The sequence below is a fragment of the Lissotriton vulgaris genome, chromosome 8 (assembly GCF_964263255.1).
Source record: "Lissotriton vulgaris chromosome 8, aLisVul1.2, whole genome shotgun sequence".
Classification (NCBI taxonomy): Eukaryota; Metazoa; Chordata; class Amphibia; order Caudata; family Salamandridae; genus Lissotriton; species Lissotriton vulgaris.
In genome coordinates, this window is record NC_141696.1 from 715,451,210 (window position 1) to 715,467,611 (window position 16,402).

General features: G+C 44.6%; 1 protein-coding gene across 2 annotated transcripts in view; it reads right to left on the reverse strand.

Annotated features, from left to right (window-relative positions):
* Positions 1-16,402, reverse strand: part of SH3KBP1 (SH3 domain containing kinase binding protein 1) — a 1,359,457-nt gene that overhangs the window by 838,843 nt on the left and 504,212 nt on the right. For both annotated transcript variants that reach the window (XM_086934590.1, XM_086934589.1), the window contains one exon: positions 5,573-5,696. In XM_086934590.1, coding sequence (XP_086790716.1) covers positions 5,573-5,696 — 124 coding nt within the window. The remainder of the gene's footprint in view (positions 1-5,572; positions 5,697-16,402) is intronic.

Sequence of the window (16,402 nt, forward strand, 5' to 3'; positions counted from 1 at the left end):
ATAATTAAGTCCCACATACAGGTGAATGAGATTAAAGGGTTATGCCTCGTGAGCAGGTGCATCCTTCGAAAACGTAGCACGCGACTAGGTGGCCTAAAACTCACAGTGTCAGATCTGGCATTTGTTGACTAGGATCAGGAAGCGTACCAGGGGAAAAAAGGAGAGAATGTAGCAAAGAGAGCAAAGGCACAAGCTGTGAAGCAAGAATAGGCCTAAATCTGTGGGACAAAGAGGGACATCCTGTTTTAGGCCTGTCAGTGAGTGGAGAAAACTAAGGAGTGGACTTTGAGGTTAAGAGGGAAAGGGTGGAGTGGTGGGTGGGATGAGACCAGCATCTAGCACTATGAGAATGAATAAACATAGAAGAATAACTTTAGAACCAAAGTTCCCTCACACCCATCTGTATCCATTCACCCTACACCATTTCCATACCTACTCATTCATCTAACCCTATATCGTGGTGGGCCACAGGCTCTCCAAGATCGTTCTTGGTACTCCTAATTTTGGTTGCTTTGTTCCAGTCTAAGCAGTGCTTTACTGCCCCTTCGGATATTTGGCACTGCAAGATGGGCTAGCTCGAAAGGACGAATGTGTTGGCCGCATTATTTGGTCCCTTTGGTAATGAAGGGGCCAAAAACCGCTCAACACACTGGCCTGACAGGCCAGTCCAACTCTGAGTCTAAGCCTTATTTATCCCTGGCAGGCTCGGCAGAGGATGCAGTCATCCACAAGCACAAGTCCATATGTTCAGAAAATAAAAGATTTAGGGTCCAAACTAAGTTAAATATGGCAAACAATAATCAAATACTGATCCAAAGTTTTTAATACTGGCAGCTCCTACTTCCAACACAGACTGGTGGGCTTCTGAGCCGAGACTCTCTGGACAAACTGTTGTTTGGCGCATGCAGTTAAGACCAAGGCAGATCATGTGGGCAATCTCAGGGCCAACAGGAAAAGGGATCCATGACTGAACACATCCCTTGCCCATCAGAACTGGAATAAATGTTGGCACACTGACTTCTTTGTATTGAGCAGGCCTTTCAGAGGAAAAAGGTACTATCTCAACGGTTCAGAAGACAGGAATATCCTACCCTGATGCCTTCTGATCCCTAAGCAGGATTATACTTTGTTCGTCTGGCAACGAGTGCTCACATATCAGGATTATACACTGAGGTGACTAAAATGTCACAGAGACATCCTAAAACTGGACAGGTGGAATTTACAACCCCAGTTTTAAAAGATCCCTACATTCTTTCTCTTCTCTCTTTTTAAGGCAGAGTGGGTTGTAGGACCTTTCATAAGCTCCTTAAATCTTGTGCCTTGCTTATTACTGATCCAAGTTTGGCAACATGTCCTTCTCTTCTTATCTGCAGACCAAGAGCAGTCGACAACCATAACCAATCCAGACACTGAGTACCATGACGTTTGCAGTAAAGTCCCTGCTAGTCTGTCTCTGTACCATCTGTACCCATAGCAGAGTGTAGTGGATAGAACTGAACCACACAAAGGATTGCCCCATTCTTCCTCAGAAAGGATACATTAGCTTCCATTTAGGGTACATGTCCTACCTCGGTATACCTCAAAAAGGAGTACTGTATTTTCTGGCGTATAAGACGACTTTTTAACCCTTGAAAATCTTTTCAAAAGTTGGGGGCCGTCTTACACGCCCAGTCGTCTTATTCGCCAGAAAATACGGTAGCCGTGCATCCACAATTCTTTTTCGCGACATACACAATACACTTAAAAGCTGGAAAAAGAGTAACATTCTTTGCTTCACAAAGCTTGCCTTTGGAAACAACAGTGTAAAAACAGACTGATTCAGAAGTATGGGTTTGTTAATGTATCTACATGTGTTCCATAAAGAGCACACCTTCAGGTCTGCCCCGGTTTCAAAGCCTAATTGCACATTTTAAACGTGGTAAGAATATGTCAGCATGGCCAGCCGGAAACGTGCTAACCATGTACCATGTTCAAGTAGCACAGGAAATCTTGACATGTACAGAAGTGTTCATGGGACTTCTGTGCACTTTGAAAAGTAACATTGTTGCCTGGTAGGTGATCAGCCTGAAGTTGCTGCCCTTGTTAACAGCACAAGAGTAAAGTTGTTAATTTGGGGTTGTCTTTTTTCGAACACAAGTGACTGCACAGGGACTGCTTTTCCGCAGACGTCGAAATAAGGTACATGCAAAAAAAAAAAAAATACTGGGGTGCTTTGCAGGGCTGATGAGCTCCTAAGCTCAGAAAAAGACCAGCCCACCACTTGATTGTCCTAAACCTCAGAAACCCCACATCTAAACATATATTCAGGGTAGACAGACAACTTGTGTGTGTTCACAGGATCTGAAAGACCCATCCCTCTTCCTCCCGTCCCCAGCAGCCTTTGCGGCCAACCTTTGCCTCCTTCAGGTTGGACCAAAAAAGGTGCCTCTTCCTTTTACCTGGAGTACGATGATAGTGAACAAAAAGATATACAGTTGGAAAAATGTAAACAAGGAAATGTTGTGCACTTGCGTGGAATATAAATGGTATGGGCTATGGGCTTCATAAGTTAGATAACGTTAATTCCATGCTCAGTATTTACAATGGAAGTGATAGAAGGGAAACAGGTGGCGGAGGCCAGGCCATTTACAAGGTGAAGGGCCCTACTATACCTTGCAAAGCTAGAATTGGCAATATAACTGGGCCAGATTATAAATATACCTTACAACGCTAAGGAAGTTTGATGAGTTGGTGTCATTGCCATTGAGATCTTCTTTTTAACTTCTGTCTTGGAGAAGGAGACATGCTAGAGGGGAGGTGTCTCCTAAATGTATTTCCAACTGTTTACTCACTCCAAAAATGTGGGAGAAAGTACTACACACAACTAGAAAGGCCACACAGGCTCGTGCTGCTTGTAGGAAAAATAATGGGATCAATTATAATAGAATCAATACATTAAAGGGTGGTTTTCAGGATTAATAGGACCAGGGTTTCGCAAAAGCGAAATTATAGCAGACCAATCAAACTGAGTCTGGTAAATGATGAAAAAGGATGCAGGTTAAGTTAGACTGATGGATGTGATTCACTTGGACATGAGTAAAGCCTCTGGGATTGTTGAACACAGAAAAGGTGTGAACATGTTGCACCGTTGTAGGTTAGTGCCGTGTTAGTTTGGGTATGCTAGCATATGAACTGGGAACTGACTGTGAGAGAGATGATGGGAGGGCTGTGCAGAGGCTGCCAAACTGAAGCCAAACACAAGCAGGGGAAGTGACACCTAAAGGGATTCATTCTAAAACCAGAATCCTTTCTTGTGTTCATTAGAGGCACTATAAAGGAGCTTTTGGGGGATTTTTATCTACTGTTGATATTTGTTGTGTGCAAATAAATGCAGCCACCGTTGTTACAATGTATCTGTTGTGTCCTAGCTCTGGTACTAAACATAGAGATCCACCCTCAGAATCGTGTCTTCCCCCACTAAGTGTGTTTCCTACAGTGGTGCGAAAAAAACACAGTTTTGTTAAAATATGAAATGAAAAAGGTTCTTAATAGAGCGCACTGTGACCAAGCGGCTTCCTGGCGCTAGAGGTGGGGAGCTGAGGGAGACAGGGGAAGCCAAAACTGTTTAGCAGGAATAAGCAGTGGAGAACAGGTGGGTTTTTAAGGCCTTACGGAATTGGGAATAAATGGTAATGGATCTGATTGGTAGAGGGAGACTATTCCAGAAGGAGGGACCCAAATCAGAGAATCTGGTGCCTCCGGTTTTGGATTTACGGAATCGAGGTACATTGGAGAGAAACTGATTAGAGGAGCGGAGGGAACGGTTGGGGACCCCTCACACACCAAAAGGGCCTTTGGTGTCATTCTTCATCATAGGGGTCTTCCCGCCTGCTGCGGGACGGGGCGTGCTATGACCTACAACTACGTAGGAATTTTAACAAAGCTGTGTGTGTTAGTACCCATTTACTTGAGGAGGACGTATCCACCTCCGCTGCTCCTACAAGTAGAACCTCTTGCCTCCCTTTTTTGGTTCTTTTGGTGTCCTTGCTATGTACATCTGTGGCTGCAGCTAAATATCATCTATTGCATAATGCGAAGTGTAAGAAAAAATATATACGTTGACTATAAATAAGTGCAACAAAGATCAATACACAAGGCTGTACAATAAAAAGAAAAGGGACTGTCACATTTAAAACAAGCTGAAGTTTGTAACTTGCTGTGCGTGCTGTGGTGCGCAGCATGAAACTGCCAGACGGAGGGTATTAAAAGGCAATAAATCATTAAAGGAAAATATAATTAATTATAAAAATTAATACAGTGCTTAACTTTTAATAAGATAAGTACTAGGGCCCTCATCAGGATGCTACTGCAGTTTGCACCCTCCATTGCCTTGGCCAGTGCTGCCAGTGACAGTACAAATACACCAACCACATTCCTACAAGTGAGGCACTTCAGACTATTCTAGGCCCCCAAAGCTATAAGAATGTCTTGGGTGGCAGGTATTAGTCATTTTTAATGTATATGGAATTAATACACAACTGTTGTAGTGCTCATCTCTAAGTAAATCAAACAGTGCCACCATATGACAGACTGTCAGAAGTGCCTGCTTTGGCAATTAAGAGCTGTAGCCGAGCACCGGAAACCACCAGCTCAAATAAAGCCCTGCATCAATTGAAGACAGAAAACTGTGCAAAACCCGCAAAAAGTGATATTAGACTATTAAGCCTCTCAGAGGCCTCAATCTCACAATACTCACATTCACTGTTCAAAAATCATTTAATTCCTCTGTCACTCAAAAAGGATTTGTGGTGGCATCTGTCTAATTGAGACAGGACGAGTTGTCATTGATCACTGCTACAAACCTCTTTACTATTAACATAACCAAATTACAATATCAATCAATCAATCAGGGGTTTGTAAAGTGCGGCTACTCACCGGGAGGGTCTCAAGGCGCTGATAATACAACTTTAAAGTACAGAAATGTGCAAAACCCCCTTCTGCTGAGTGTAAATCTCCATTACAATTTAAATATGAGATAATATCATTATTCCCGACTGCGCTAACGCAATCACCTGAATGGTGATATTACCATGACAGTCTGACCTTCTCCAAACAAGGGTTTTCTATTATCTGATGCCAACGGAGCCAAATTATCTTTGTAGGTAATTCAGTCAACTGGCTTCTTTGAAGAGTTTGTCAACAACAATATCACATATGATTAAAAACGAAGTCGTCCGTGACCAAGTTAAAGAAAGCATGGTAGATGAAAATATTCCACAATTAGCATTGTCAAGAACTTTGATTATGAAGTATACCAAATTGAATCACTGAAATTCTATGGCTGGGTACCATTAGGGTGGTGGAGTTCATTCAAACATGGTTCACTTGTGGTAAACCCCATAGTCCGCCATGCCTCGTGTTACAGCTCCAATCCTAACTCCTTTCTTAAATCCATGTTGTAACTTTATCATTGGATCTTGGTATTAACTCTGGTTTTAGCACAGGTCTCTAAATGAGTCCCTCATAGTGCAGTTGTACAAAGAGTAGAAGAAATGAGGTTAGAAGTAAGAAAAGGGGTGTCAGGTTTCCTTACCTCTTTTGGAGATTCTAATGACTGCCTCCGCTGAGTGCCCGATGCTTCCATTGGAGCCCTCCTTTGCAGGTTTTTCAGGTACTCTGTTAATGAGAATTTCTTTCTTCGAGTCCTTCTTTAGCTCCTTAGAAAGAAAAACACAGAACAGTCAATCAATCATAATACTTTATTCGGTTTGCCAAGAACCATCAGAGTATAGATGCACAGTACATTAAGAATATATGAAAAAAAAATAGAACAGCATATTCCACTTCAGTTAAAAAAAAAAAAAACTATCTGTTAAGCCAAAAAATTCATAATAAATGCGACATTTGATTTCATAATCTAATAATCATGTTTTAAAATAAAAAGCATACTTAGAAGATCAGTGCAAAAAACGCCCAAGTGCTAAGTGCGAAAGAACAAAGTAAACATTATTTTGTGTTCTCAGGACAATCTAAAAGGTGATACAAATGTACACTAGCTAGTAATCAGAAAATATATAAAGACATACACAATAAATCACAAGGTTTCTGCTGTTCTGTATTTACTACGCTTATACCAGACATTCTGTAGAAATGTACTTAACATAAAAAAATAAGGGAGAAGTGTCACTTTTTAGGATTTTCTGGGCTACAAGACATCTAGTTATGCCCAAATGGCGAAGCCCAAGATACTTTGGACAAAAGAACAAGATATGTGCCTCTTTCTCACGGTCCAGAACAGTCCTTATCAGAAAGATGCTGCAACCAACAATATCACAGTGCAAACTTCAATCAGTTAACTGTGCATGAATAAAAATAACCTAAAAATTACAAGCCAACCTTAGATTTAAATTAAGGTTTGCATATGGTGCAGGGCTATAATGACAGATTAAAGTTATATAAAGCTGCCTAAAAAAATGTCATCAAAAGAAGAGGGCTCCACTGGGGTTCTAGTAGGTCTTCGCAATGTTCTGACAGCTCCAATACACATTCCCAGAAATATAACACATGGCCACTCATTTAATGGCCACTTTTAGGGCTTCAGAGATCTGCAAATAAGTAGTAATCAGGTTACTAAACTCTTTTATCATTGTGGCAGATTTAAACAATGATGGCATTACCACGATTCTTCATGTTAATTTAGTTTCTGGTTACTACTGGAAAAGGTAGAGTTCAGCTGCACCAACTTTGGGGCCACTTACGATCCGCCATCTCAGCGGGATCGGGACTACCCGCCTGCAATGCAGCGGTCCCGCGCCCCTAATTATGGCAATTTAAAATTGCGGTGGGTGCTGCTGGTTGCAGCACCCGCCGCAATGGTAAATGGCCATGTTGTGCAGTTCCCTGCACTACGTGGCAGGCACCGCGCAGTGCCTGCCACCTTGTGTATGGAAATGTAGGGGGGTACAATGGGTGCTCCCCCAATGCACAACTGCCCTCTCCCCAAAGAGGGGGCCCATAACGGGCCCCCTGAAGCTAGCCTCCGCCAGCCTTTCCATGGCGGTTCTACCACCATGGAAATTATGATCCCCGCCCCATATCCCCGGCCTTTTCCGCTCCGCCAGGTAATCGTTACGATTGCCTGTGGCGGAAACGTGGTGGGAGCTCTTTGTGCCCTCCACGCTTATGGCATGATTCCCCCGCCATCTAATGTGGCGGGGGGAAATGGGAGCCGGCGGTGGCGTTCCCTTCACCATCATAATGAGCCCCTAAGTTACTACTAGTCATGCTACATCTTTTTCAACAGCGATTAATCTAGTGGCAGCACCGGGCACTGATGTCAGCGTGTGGACTGATTAATCAAGAGCTGACTTCCAAACCCATGGTGTTAACTAAGACCCTTTTCCCCTATGAAGCGTAAATGAAGGATCCTCTTAGAGTGAGGCCTTCCATCTCTTAAACGTGCTTTGTCTCAATTCACTTAATTATATGTCAGAAATCCTAACAGAAGAACATCGCATGCGTTCACTCACATACATAAATACCATGCAGCCCTTAAAAAAGAAAAAAACAGTTTCATATTTTCTTATTAAGACCATATTCGCTCCTCTCCAGAGGCACACACGATTAAAACTTCAAAGCAGAACTGAAGGGAGCAATATAGGGAATTTCACCCCTGGATTATGTTAACTTGTGTTTTATAACTTGTACATTTTGCATGTGGGACACTGATTTATTTATTTATAAAGTTTTCTATAGCGCAAGCATGACCCGTGAGGGTATCAAAGTGCATTACATCAGGGGACGTACAGGATGCAAGGAAATATTTATTTATATATTCGCACTGCAACAAGATACAAAAGTATTTTTGGCGATGGATCTAACTCTTCGTTTTAATCGGATATGTGATCATATCAGGACTGATTTGAAATCTTTGTCTTACAAAAGCTAATTGACAAACTTAATGGAGTGAAAGATGTGCCAGCTGTGGCTATGTATGTGACTGAATCTAAGAAATATAAAGTACTCAATACCCAATTTAGGGGTGACCTTCTCCCCAATTGTTCGGAATGAAGAAACTCAATTTCTTCATTACTGATCTCTGAGTAATTGCTTATGGTTTTATGAATCATTGCAACTGGAACAGCACCAAGACACATTTTATTTCTGAACTTTACCCTTCCCTCTATGCAGGTCCATTATGAGCTCATAAGCTCATTAGGTAAGGAGCTCAGAAGTAATCATAGGCTGAAAAGCATATTATTCATTTTCTGAAGTAAAACTATTAAATATGGGTATGTCAGATCAAGCTGTAATCCCTCCACAAGAGAAGCAATGTAGTAATCTCCGGCAAGCGTAGAAATGGAGATCTGATAATGTCAGGTTACAGCTGTTAGACTTTGATACAAGGTTTCTTGACGATTCAAATCACAATTAGCATTGTGAATATGTGGAGGGACGTCCTTCAATGCTTATAACATACAGGTAGATTCATCAAACATTTTTGAGAGCGCAAACGGTGCGAAACGCAAAAATCGGCCGTTTGCGCCCGCAAAAATTGCATTTGGGATTCATCAATGGTTCATGCTCTCGCAATTTAAGAATTCGCAAATAATTGCGAGTTCTCAAATTGCGATTGCATTTAAGGAATCGCAATTTGCGATTCCTTATATGCAATGCATGAACCATTTTAAAACTGCGAATTCGCAATCCGGGCCGCTATTTACCACGAAGTCTAACTACGTGGTAAATAGCGAAAACTAATCTAAGTTGCATGTTACACACACATATGTCCTTTGGACATGTGTGTGCGCAACATCAGTGTACATTTTCTTTTCAGGGGTGCTACAGGGTGTCCTTTGGACACCCTGGCACCCTTGAAATCGCATCCTTATTTGCGATTCGCTAATTGCAAATCGCAAATAAGGATTGACTCCCCATTCATTCCTATGGGTCTTTAGGCCCATAGGAAGGAATGGGAAATCATCCCATCCTTATTTGCGATTAGCAATTTGCGATTCACAAATAAGGAAGCAGTAGAAATCGCGAAAAATATTGCGATTTCTACATGCATCCCGTTTTGCGAGTCTGTAATAGCGATTCCTTAATAATCGCTAATACAGAATCGCAAAAGAGGACTTTGATGAATCTATATGTTAGTGTTTTACCGTGTAATGCTGAACAACCATTTGCAATGCAATATGTCTCGTATTAGGAAAGTTTGAGCTATTGGTATTGTAAATGACACATTTTTAGGTCTCGCCTGTCGATGCGCATGCGCATCGAGCTTGCGAGACTATGGGGGCTTAAACACTCTTTAACTAACTTGCAAGGAATCGTGGCGATTCCTTGCAGTGCCCTTGAAATTCAAGCTCAATGCGCATGCGCATTGAGCTTGAAAGCGCGTGCACATGCCCCCAGCCGCCTGCCTTGCATTCCCTCAGGCGCACTCCTCCCACACCCCCGCTCCGCCCCCTCCCTGCCGTGTCGCATTTCTTCCGTTCCCTCAGCCGCACTCCAGGCCCCTGCTGCTTTCACACCCTCTCCCCGCTCCGCCCCCTCCCCTGCCCGCCGTGTCGCATTTCTCCTCCCCCCTCCCCTTCTCTGCCTTCCCTCCGTCTTGTCTCTTTTGGCCCACTCTCCTCCCCTCTCCTCCTCCTACTCTCCTCCCCACTCTGTCTCTCATAGCCTCCCCCAGCTCCGCCTACACTTAGCACCACTTCTCATGTTTGTATTGTACATTTATATCGCGTTTTCTACTCCTAGTTTGTGGACGGGTAGCGCCGCTCCAAGTAGCCAGAGTTATTTTCTATTGCTGGGTGTAGGTATTGCAGCTGGCTGTACACTAGGCAACATCATTAGAGCTGCTGTACCAGTTAATTGCATCTGGAGAAATAAACAAAAGTTTAGCAACGGGTTAATCACTTCTTTCCCAGTTTCCCTGATACAGAAGCCTACAGGCCCGCCCGCCTCTGGCGGAGGCCCATAGGTGTCACTAATGGCCCGTTCCCGCACTGTGGGTCAGAGTTCGTCTCGGTTGCTGAACTTTTAGAGCTCTGTCTGGCGTCCTTCGGTAACTGTTTGTCGACGCCGTTTACAAGATTGTGTCTTTGAGTCGAATCTGAACGCCTTTTATACCAGTGTATTACAACCCCGCGGAGCACCGCTGTGCACACCTCTGCTCTGCACACTACAACTCTGCATAGAGCTTCCAACGCGGCACACCCCGCAACCTAGCATGATACACAGTTGGACACGCCACCACCACGTGGCATATCACAGCTCAAGATAGTGTACTGAGTGAACATACACACAAGTTGGCACCACGGTCTCCTCCACAACACACGCATTGGCACCACTGTCTCCTCCAAAACACTCACGTTGGCACTACTGTCTCCTCCAAAACACACGTGGTGGCACCACTGTCTCCTCCAAAACACACCAAACACACACGTTGGCACCACTGTCTCCTCTAAAACACACACGTTGGCACCACTGTCTCCTCTAAAACACACACGTTGGCACCACTGTCTCCTGCACATGTTCTCAGTCTTAAACATGATGCGTATGAATGGTGGATGCAGCCTTGTTTTCTGTGTTTAGCTCTGGCACACCCCTCCCGTACCGTAGACTGCCCTCTCACAGGTCTGCACCGTGAAACTGGGTCAGACAGAGGGGCTGCTGCTTTACTGCCACAGCTCCTAGGGAGGCGTCCTCCCTTCCGGGGATTCAGTCACACCGTCATTAATATTCAGTGTCATTTGTTGCAACTGCTGTTCTATGTAGCCCTAACATGGGGCTTTCATCCCGTGCAAGCACCCCCTGTGTACAGAGGGTTCTTCAAATCGTCTACATGATCTGACTGCGCCTCTCAACTCCTGCTGCAGCACCTGCAGCTTCGACATCATATGGAATCTTCAACTTCACACTTCATTTGCTGACCATTCTCTTCCTGCCAGTGCTTAATTTGTAGAAGTATGCATGCTGGGGTCCTAAGTGGTGCTCAGAAGCTCGTGTCTGGCGCCAATGAATACCAAATGTGCTGCATACCAAGCCTGCCTGCTCTCGATTCCACCTCATGCCTCTCTCCTCTTTTGGCCCCCCTCCTCCTCCTACTCTCCTCCCCCCTCCTCCTCCTACTCTCCTACCCACTCTCTCTCTCACAGCCTCCCCCAGCTCCGCCCCCTCACTTCTTGGTTGCACGGCCGCTAGGCCGCGCCTCCCCTACTCTCCTCCCCCCTCCTCCTCCTACTCTCCTCCCCACTCTCTCTCTCCCAGCACAACCTTGCCGCTCAGGTTTGGACCCCCAGAGCGTTTACTTTTCAAAGTAAGTCGCAGATTAGAGCGTTACTTGCAAATCTCCAAGGTGAACAACCCATAAACAATTCTAAAAGCACTAACTCTAAAGATGCGAGACCTATTGCATTTCCAATGCTTGTTTATTTAGGTTTTGTTTTTGAAAATAGCGAAATTAATAGCTTTGTCATTTACCATGCCAATAGTTATAACTTTCGCAAATGTGACACCTATAGCATTTGTAATGCAATATGTGTTGTATTTACGTGACTTACATGTATTGATATTACAAATAACAATGGTTTATAATTTTTTTTAAATAATTAATACTCAAATAAAAGTTATTGTAATTTATAATGGCAATAGCTTAAACTTTTGTAAATAACATTTGTGAAGATTATGTTCAGTGTATTTTATTGTGACGAAAATCCAAGAACATATGTCAAATATTAACATCTTTTTCTTGCATTTGTAATAAAGCTTGAAACATTGAGATAACATATTCGAACCAGTTGTTGTTGAATGGTTGCACAGATTGATGCTGTGGTGGAGCTCAGTGATGTTGTGGTGCCGCAGAGTGATGCTGTGGTGGTGCTGAGTGATGCTGTATGCTATGCTATATTTTGTTTTGCTATCCTATGTTTTGTTTTGTTATGCTATGCTATGCTGTTTTGTTATGCTATGCTATGTTTTGCTATGCTATGCTATGGTATGCTATGCTATGCTTTGTTATGCTATGCTATGTTTTGCTCTGCTATGCTATGTTTTGCTCTGCTATGCTTTGTTATGCTATGCTATGTTTTGTTGTGTTTTATTATGCTATGCTTTGTTTTGCTATGCTATGATTTGTTACGCTATGCTATGTTTTGCTGTGTTTGGTATGCTATGCTGTGTTTTGCTATGCTATTATATGTTTTGTTATGTTTTGTTAAGCCATGCTATGTTTTGTTGTGTTTTGTTATGCTATGCTATGTTTGTTGTGTTTTGCTAGGCTATGCTTTGTTATGAGATGTTTTGTTATGCTATGCTTTGTTTTGGTATGCTATGTTTTGTTATGCTATGCTTTGTTATGCTATGTTTTGTTATGCTATGTTTTGTTATGCTATGTTTTGTTATGCTATGCTAAGCTTTGTTTTGTTATGCTATGCTATGCTATGTTGTGTTTTGTTATGCTATGCTAGGCTTTGTTGTGTTTTGTTATGCTATGCTATGCTATGTTTTGTTATGTATGCTATGGTTTGTTGTGTTTTGCTATGTTTTGTTTTGCTATGTTTTGTTATGCTATGCTTTGTTATGCTATTCTTTGTTATGCTATGCTTTGTTGTGTTTTGTTATGGTTTGTTTTGCAATGCTATGCTTTGTTATACTATTCTATGTTTTGTTTTGCTATGCTTTGTTTTGTTATGCTATGTTTTGTTATGCTATGGTATGTTTTGTTGTGTTTTGTTATGCTATGCTTTGTTATGCTATGCTATGTTTTCCTATCCTATGCTTTGTTTTGTTATGCTTGTTATGCTATGCTGGTGAGGGTGAGTGAGTGAGGGTGGGTGGGTGAGGGTGGGTGTGTGGGTGAGGGTGGGAGAGTGAGTGAGGGTGGGAGAGTGAGGGTGGGTGGGTGAGTGAGTGAGTGAGTGAGTGAGGGTGGGTGGGTGAGTGAGGGTGAGTGTGTTAGAGCGAGGGTGAGAGGGTGAGAGGGTTGTGAGGTTGTGTATCCTATGCTTTTTTTGTTATGCCATGCTATGTTTTGTTATGCTATGCTGATGAGGGTGTATGAGGGTGAGTGAGTAAGGGTGAGTGAGGGTGTGTGAGGGTGAGGGCGAGGGTGTGATGGTGTGTGAGAGGGTTGGGAGGGTGAGGGGTGTGAGGGTGAGGGTGTGAGGGTGAGTGAGGGTGTGTGAGGGTGAGGGTGTGTGCGGGTGAGGGTGTGTGAGGGTGAGGGTGAGTGAGGGTGGGTGAGGGTGTGTGCGGGTGAGGGGGTGTGAGGGTGAGGGGGGGTGAGGGTGTGAGGGTAAGGGTGTGTGAGGGTGTGAGGGGGTGTGAGGGTGAGGGTGTGAGGTTGAGTGAGGGTGCGTGAGGGTGTGAGTGAGGGTGTGAGGATGTGAGGGTGTGTGATGGTGAGGAGGTGTGAGGGTGAGTAAGGGGGTGAGGGTTTGTTAGGGTGGGTGAGGGTGTGTGAGGGTGAGAGGGTGTGAGGATGTGTGAGGGTGTGAGGATGTGTGAGGGTGAGAGGGTGATTGAGGGTGATTGAGGGTGAGTGAGGGTGAGTGAGGGTGAGTGAGGGTGAGTGAGGGTGAGTGAGGGTGTGTGAGGGTGAGTGAGGATGGGTGAGGGTGAGTGAGGGTGTCTGAGGGTGAGGGTGTGTGAGGGGTGAAGGTGAGTGAGGGTGTGAGGGTGAGTGAGGGTGTGTGAGGGTGAAAGGGTGTGTGTGGTGAGAGGGGGTGTGATGGTGAGTGAGGGTGTGTGAGGGGGTGTGATGGTGAGTGAGGGTGTGAGGGGTGAGGGTTGTGAGGGTGGTGCGGGTGTGAGGGTGTGTGAGGATGAGGGGTTGAGGGTGTGAGGGTGTGAGGGTGAGGGGGTGTGAAGGTGGGTGAGGGGCTGTGAAGGTGAGTGAGGGTGTGAGGGTGGGTGAGGGTGAGGGTGTGAGTGAGGGTGTGAGGATGTGAGGGTGTGTGAGGGTGGGTGAGAGTGAGGGTGGGTGAGGGTGGGTGAGGGTGTGAGAGGGTGAGAGGGTGTGAGGATGTGTGAGGGTGAGTGAGGGTGGGTGAGGGGGTGAGTGAGGGTGGGTGAAGGTGTGTGAGGGGTGAAGGTGAGTGAGGGTGTGTGAGGGGTGAAGGTGAGTGAGGGTGTGAGGGTGTGTGAGGGGGTGAGAGGGTTTGAGGGTGTGTGAGGATGAGGGGGTGAGGGTGTGAGGGTGAGGGTGTGTGAGGGTGTTAAGGTGAGCGAGGGTGTGTGCGGATGTGATGGTGGGTGAGGGTGAGGGTGTGAGGGTGGGTGAGGGTGAGTGAGGGTGAGTGAGGGTGTGAGGGTGAGTGAGGGTGAGAGGGTGTGTGAGGGTGAGTGAGGGTTGGTGAGGGTGTGAGGGTGAGTGATGTGTGTGAGGGTGAGGGTGTGAGAGTGAGTGAGGTTGTGTGAGGGTGAGGGTGTGTGAGGGGTGAAGGTGAGTGAGGGTGAGTGCGGGTGTGAGGGTGTGTATTTGCATCTTTTATTGTTTTCAATGTTTCACTGACAAATGCTTTCTGTAACAGTTGTGTAAAGGAGCTCAAGTCCTCGTCAACAATGTAGAACAATCAAGCAATGCACCACGTGAGAAAAATGTGCGTTCTTCAGTCATATGAACCTCCTATCCACTAGTTTGTAACCGACAGAGAAAAAGCCTTTAAACTGTGCGTTAGAACTCTGACTCTGCATTAGCACTTAGCCTCCACTACAAAATCATTATATTGAAAGAAGCTGCATACATCGAGTCTAATTGATGTTACTCAATAATGAGCTAGATAGTTCCTCAAAGCACCTGTGTATAAATAATGACTTAGAACTCAGAAGTGTTTCCGGTTTTACGCTCTTCAAACAATGTCTAGCTATAGGAGGTCTCTTGTTGGGAATAACCAGACTGGTGGCAAATGAACCACAAAAAGCCCATCATTCACTGTGACATCAGCATCAACGGGAAAACAAAATACAGCCACTTTTGTGCTGCTTCCATCCACTCTACAATAATGTTGGAACATTATTTCAGATATTTATTTTTATACAACTGTCTACATTGAAGAAGAAAAAAACTAAGGAACGTATTTCCCTACGTGCACATACAATATCACTATGTACTTACATTACAGCCAATGCCCTCCTGCTACACAACGTCTATTACTTTGGGGTTACAATGTTTCTCATTGATATTATGCAATTTGATATTGATAATCGAATTTTATCAAGTAGGATTTTTGGTTAAAACGGCTATCCTGATGCCAATAGCCACTACTGAAACACTGGGTGGCAATTCTGTTCCGGGCCATTGACAAACAAAAGCACAATCAAATGCAAACTGCTTTTCAGTAATTTCTAATCACCCCTTAATTTATTTCATGTGCTAGAATTCATTGGTATACACAATTAAAAAGAAACTACAAAATAATACTCCCGATTACAGTGAAAACATGTTTGTGAACTTTCAAAATAAAAAACTATGGAAAACAAGGCAGCGCTGGGAGGGGGGCTGGGCACGAAGGAAGGAGAAATGTGAGTCACGGCGGCCGTGAAGTGTGAAGCAGATCCCTTTGAAGCTCTCGGAGGCAGGAGCAAATGGTAAGGGGAGGAGAAATGCTGCTGGGGTGAATGCCTGAGGCCAAATCCGGATCGTAAAAGTCAGCTTTGTGGATGGACGGCATTAGGTCTCTCTCTACGAGACCTAAAAAGGACACACCAGGGCCCATGTTTAGTCTGGGAAAGGAAAAGTGCAGGTACCTAAAGCTCTGCTTAGAATCCAACAGCCGGTACAATTAAAAGTCGGCATGCTGAATACCAAAGCCGGTAAATTGTAATCCACTAACAGACACTCCCTGTCCCTTTTTTCAAAGTTGCAGGTTCCTGTTTTCCAGTGGCTTAGCTAGACCTACAGGCGGTCCCTGCGTGTGCTGCCCCGCAACGGCTGCAGTTAAGAGGGGGGGGTGGTCTGGAGATCCCTGCGTTTGCCACCCTGCAACGGCCGCAGGTTAGACCAGGGGCGCCACCCCCAAAACTCGTGCCTCCCGGGGAGGACCAACCTCCCCACCCCTTGCTACGTCACTGCTGCTTTGTGTTTGTGATGTTTGCTGCGCTTTTCTTCCTCCATCTATCCAAACTGTGTGTTTTCCCACTCTTGCACTCAGTAAATATATGAAATGGGAACAATTGATGCTGGCTCCTAAAAATAAGTGCTGCTGCCCCCCACCGTCAACCACCGGCTTAAATTAAGCCCGGACCAGGGCAGAAAGAGGAATGCAGTTGCCATTTTGTAATACACTATCAATGTTCTGACCTGTCCGTGTACAAAGAAGAGCGGTCGTGTAAGGCAGGAGTCTATAGTCACTGACTGACTTACATGTATCAAATACAAATATTGAGGTAGCCTATCCAGAACTCCTACATTGGAATG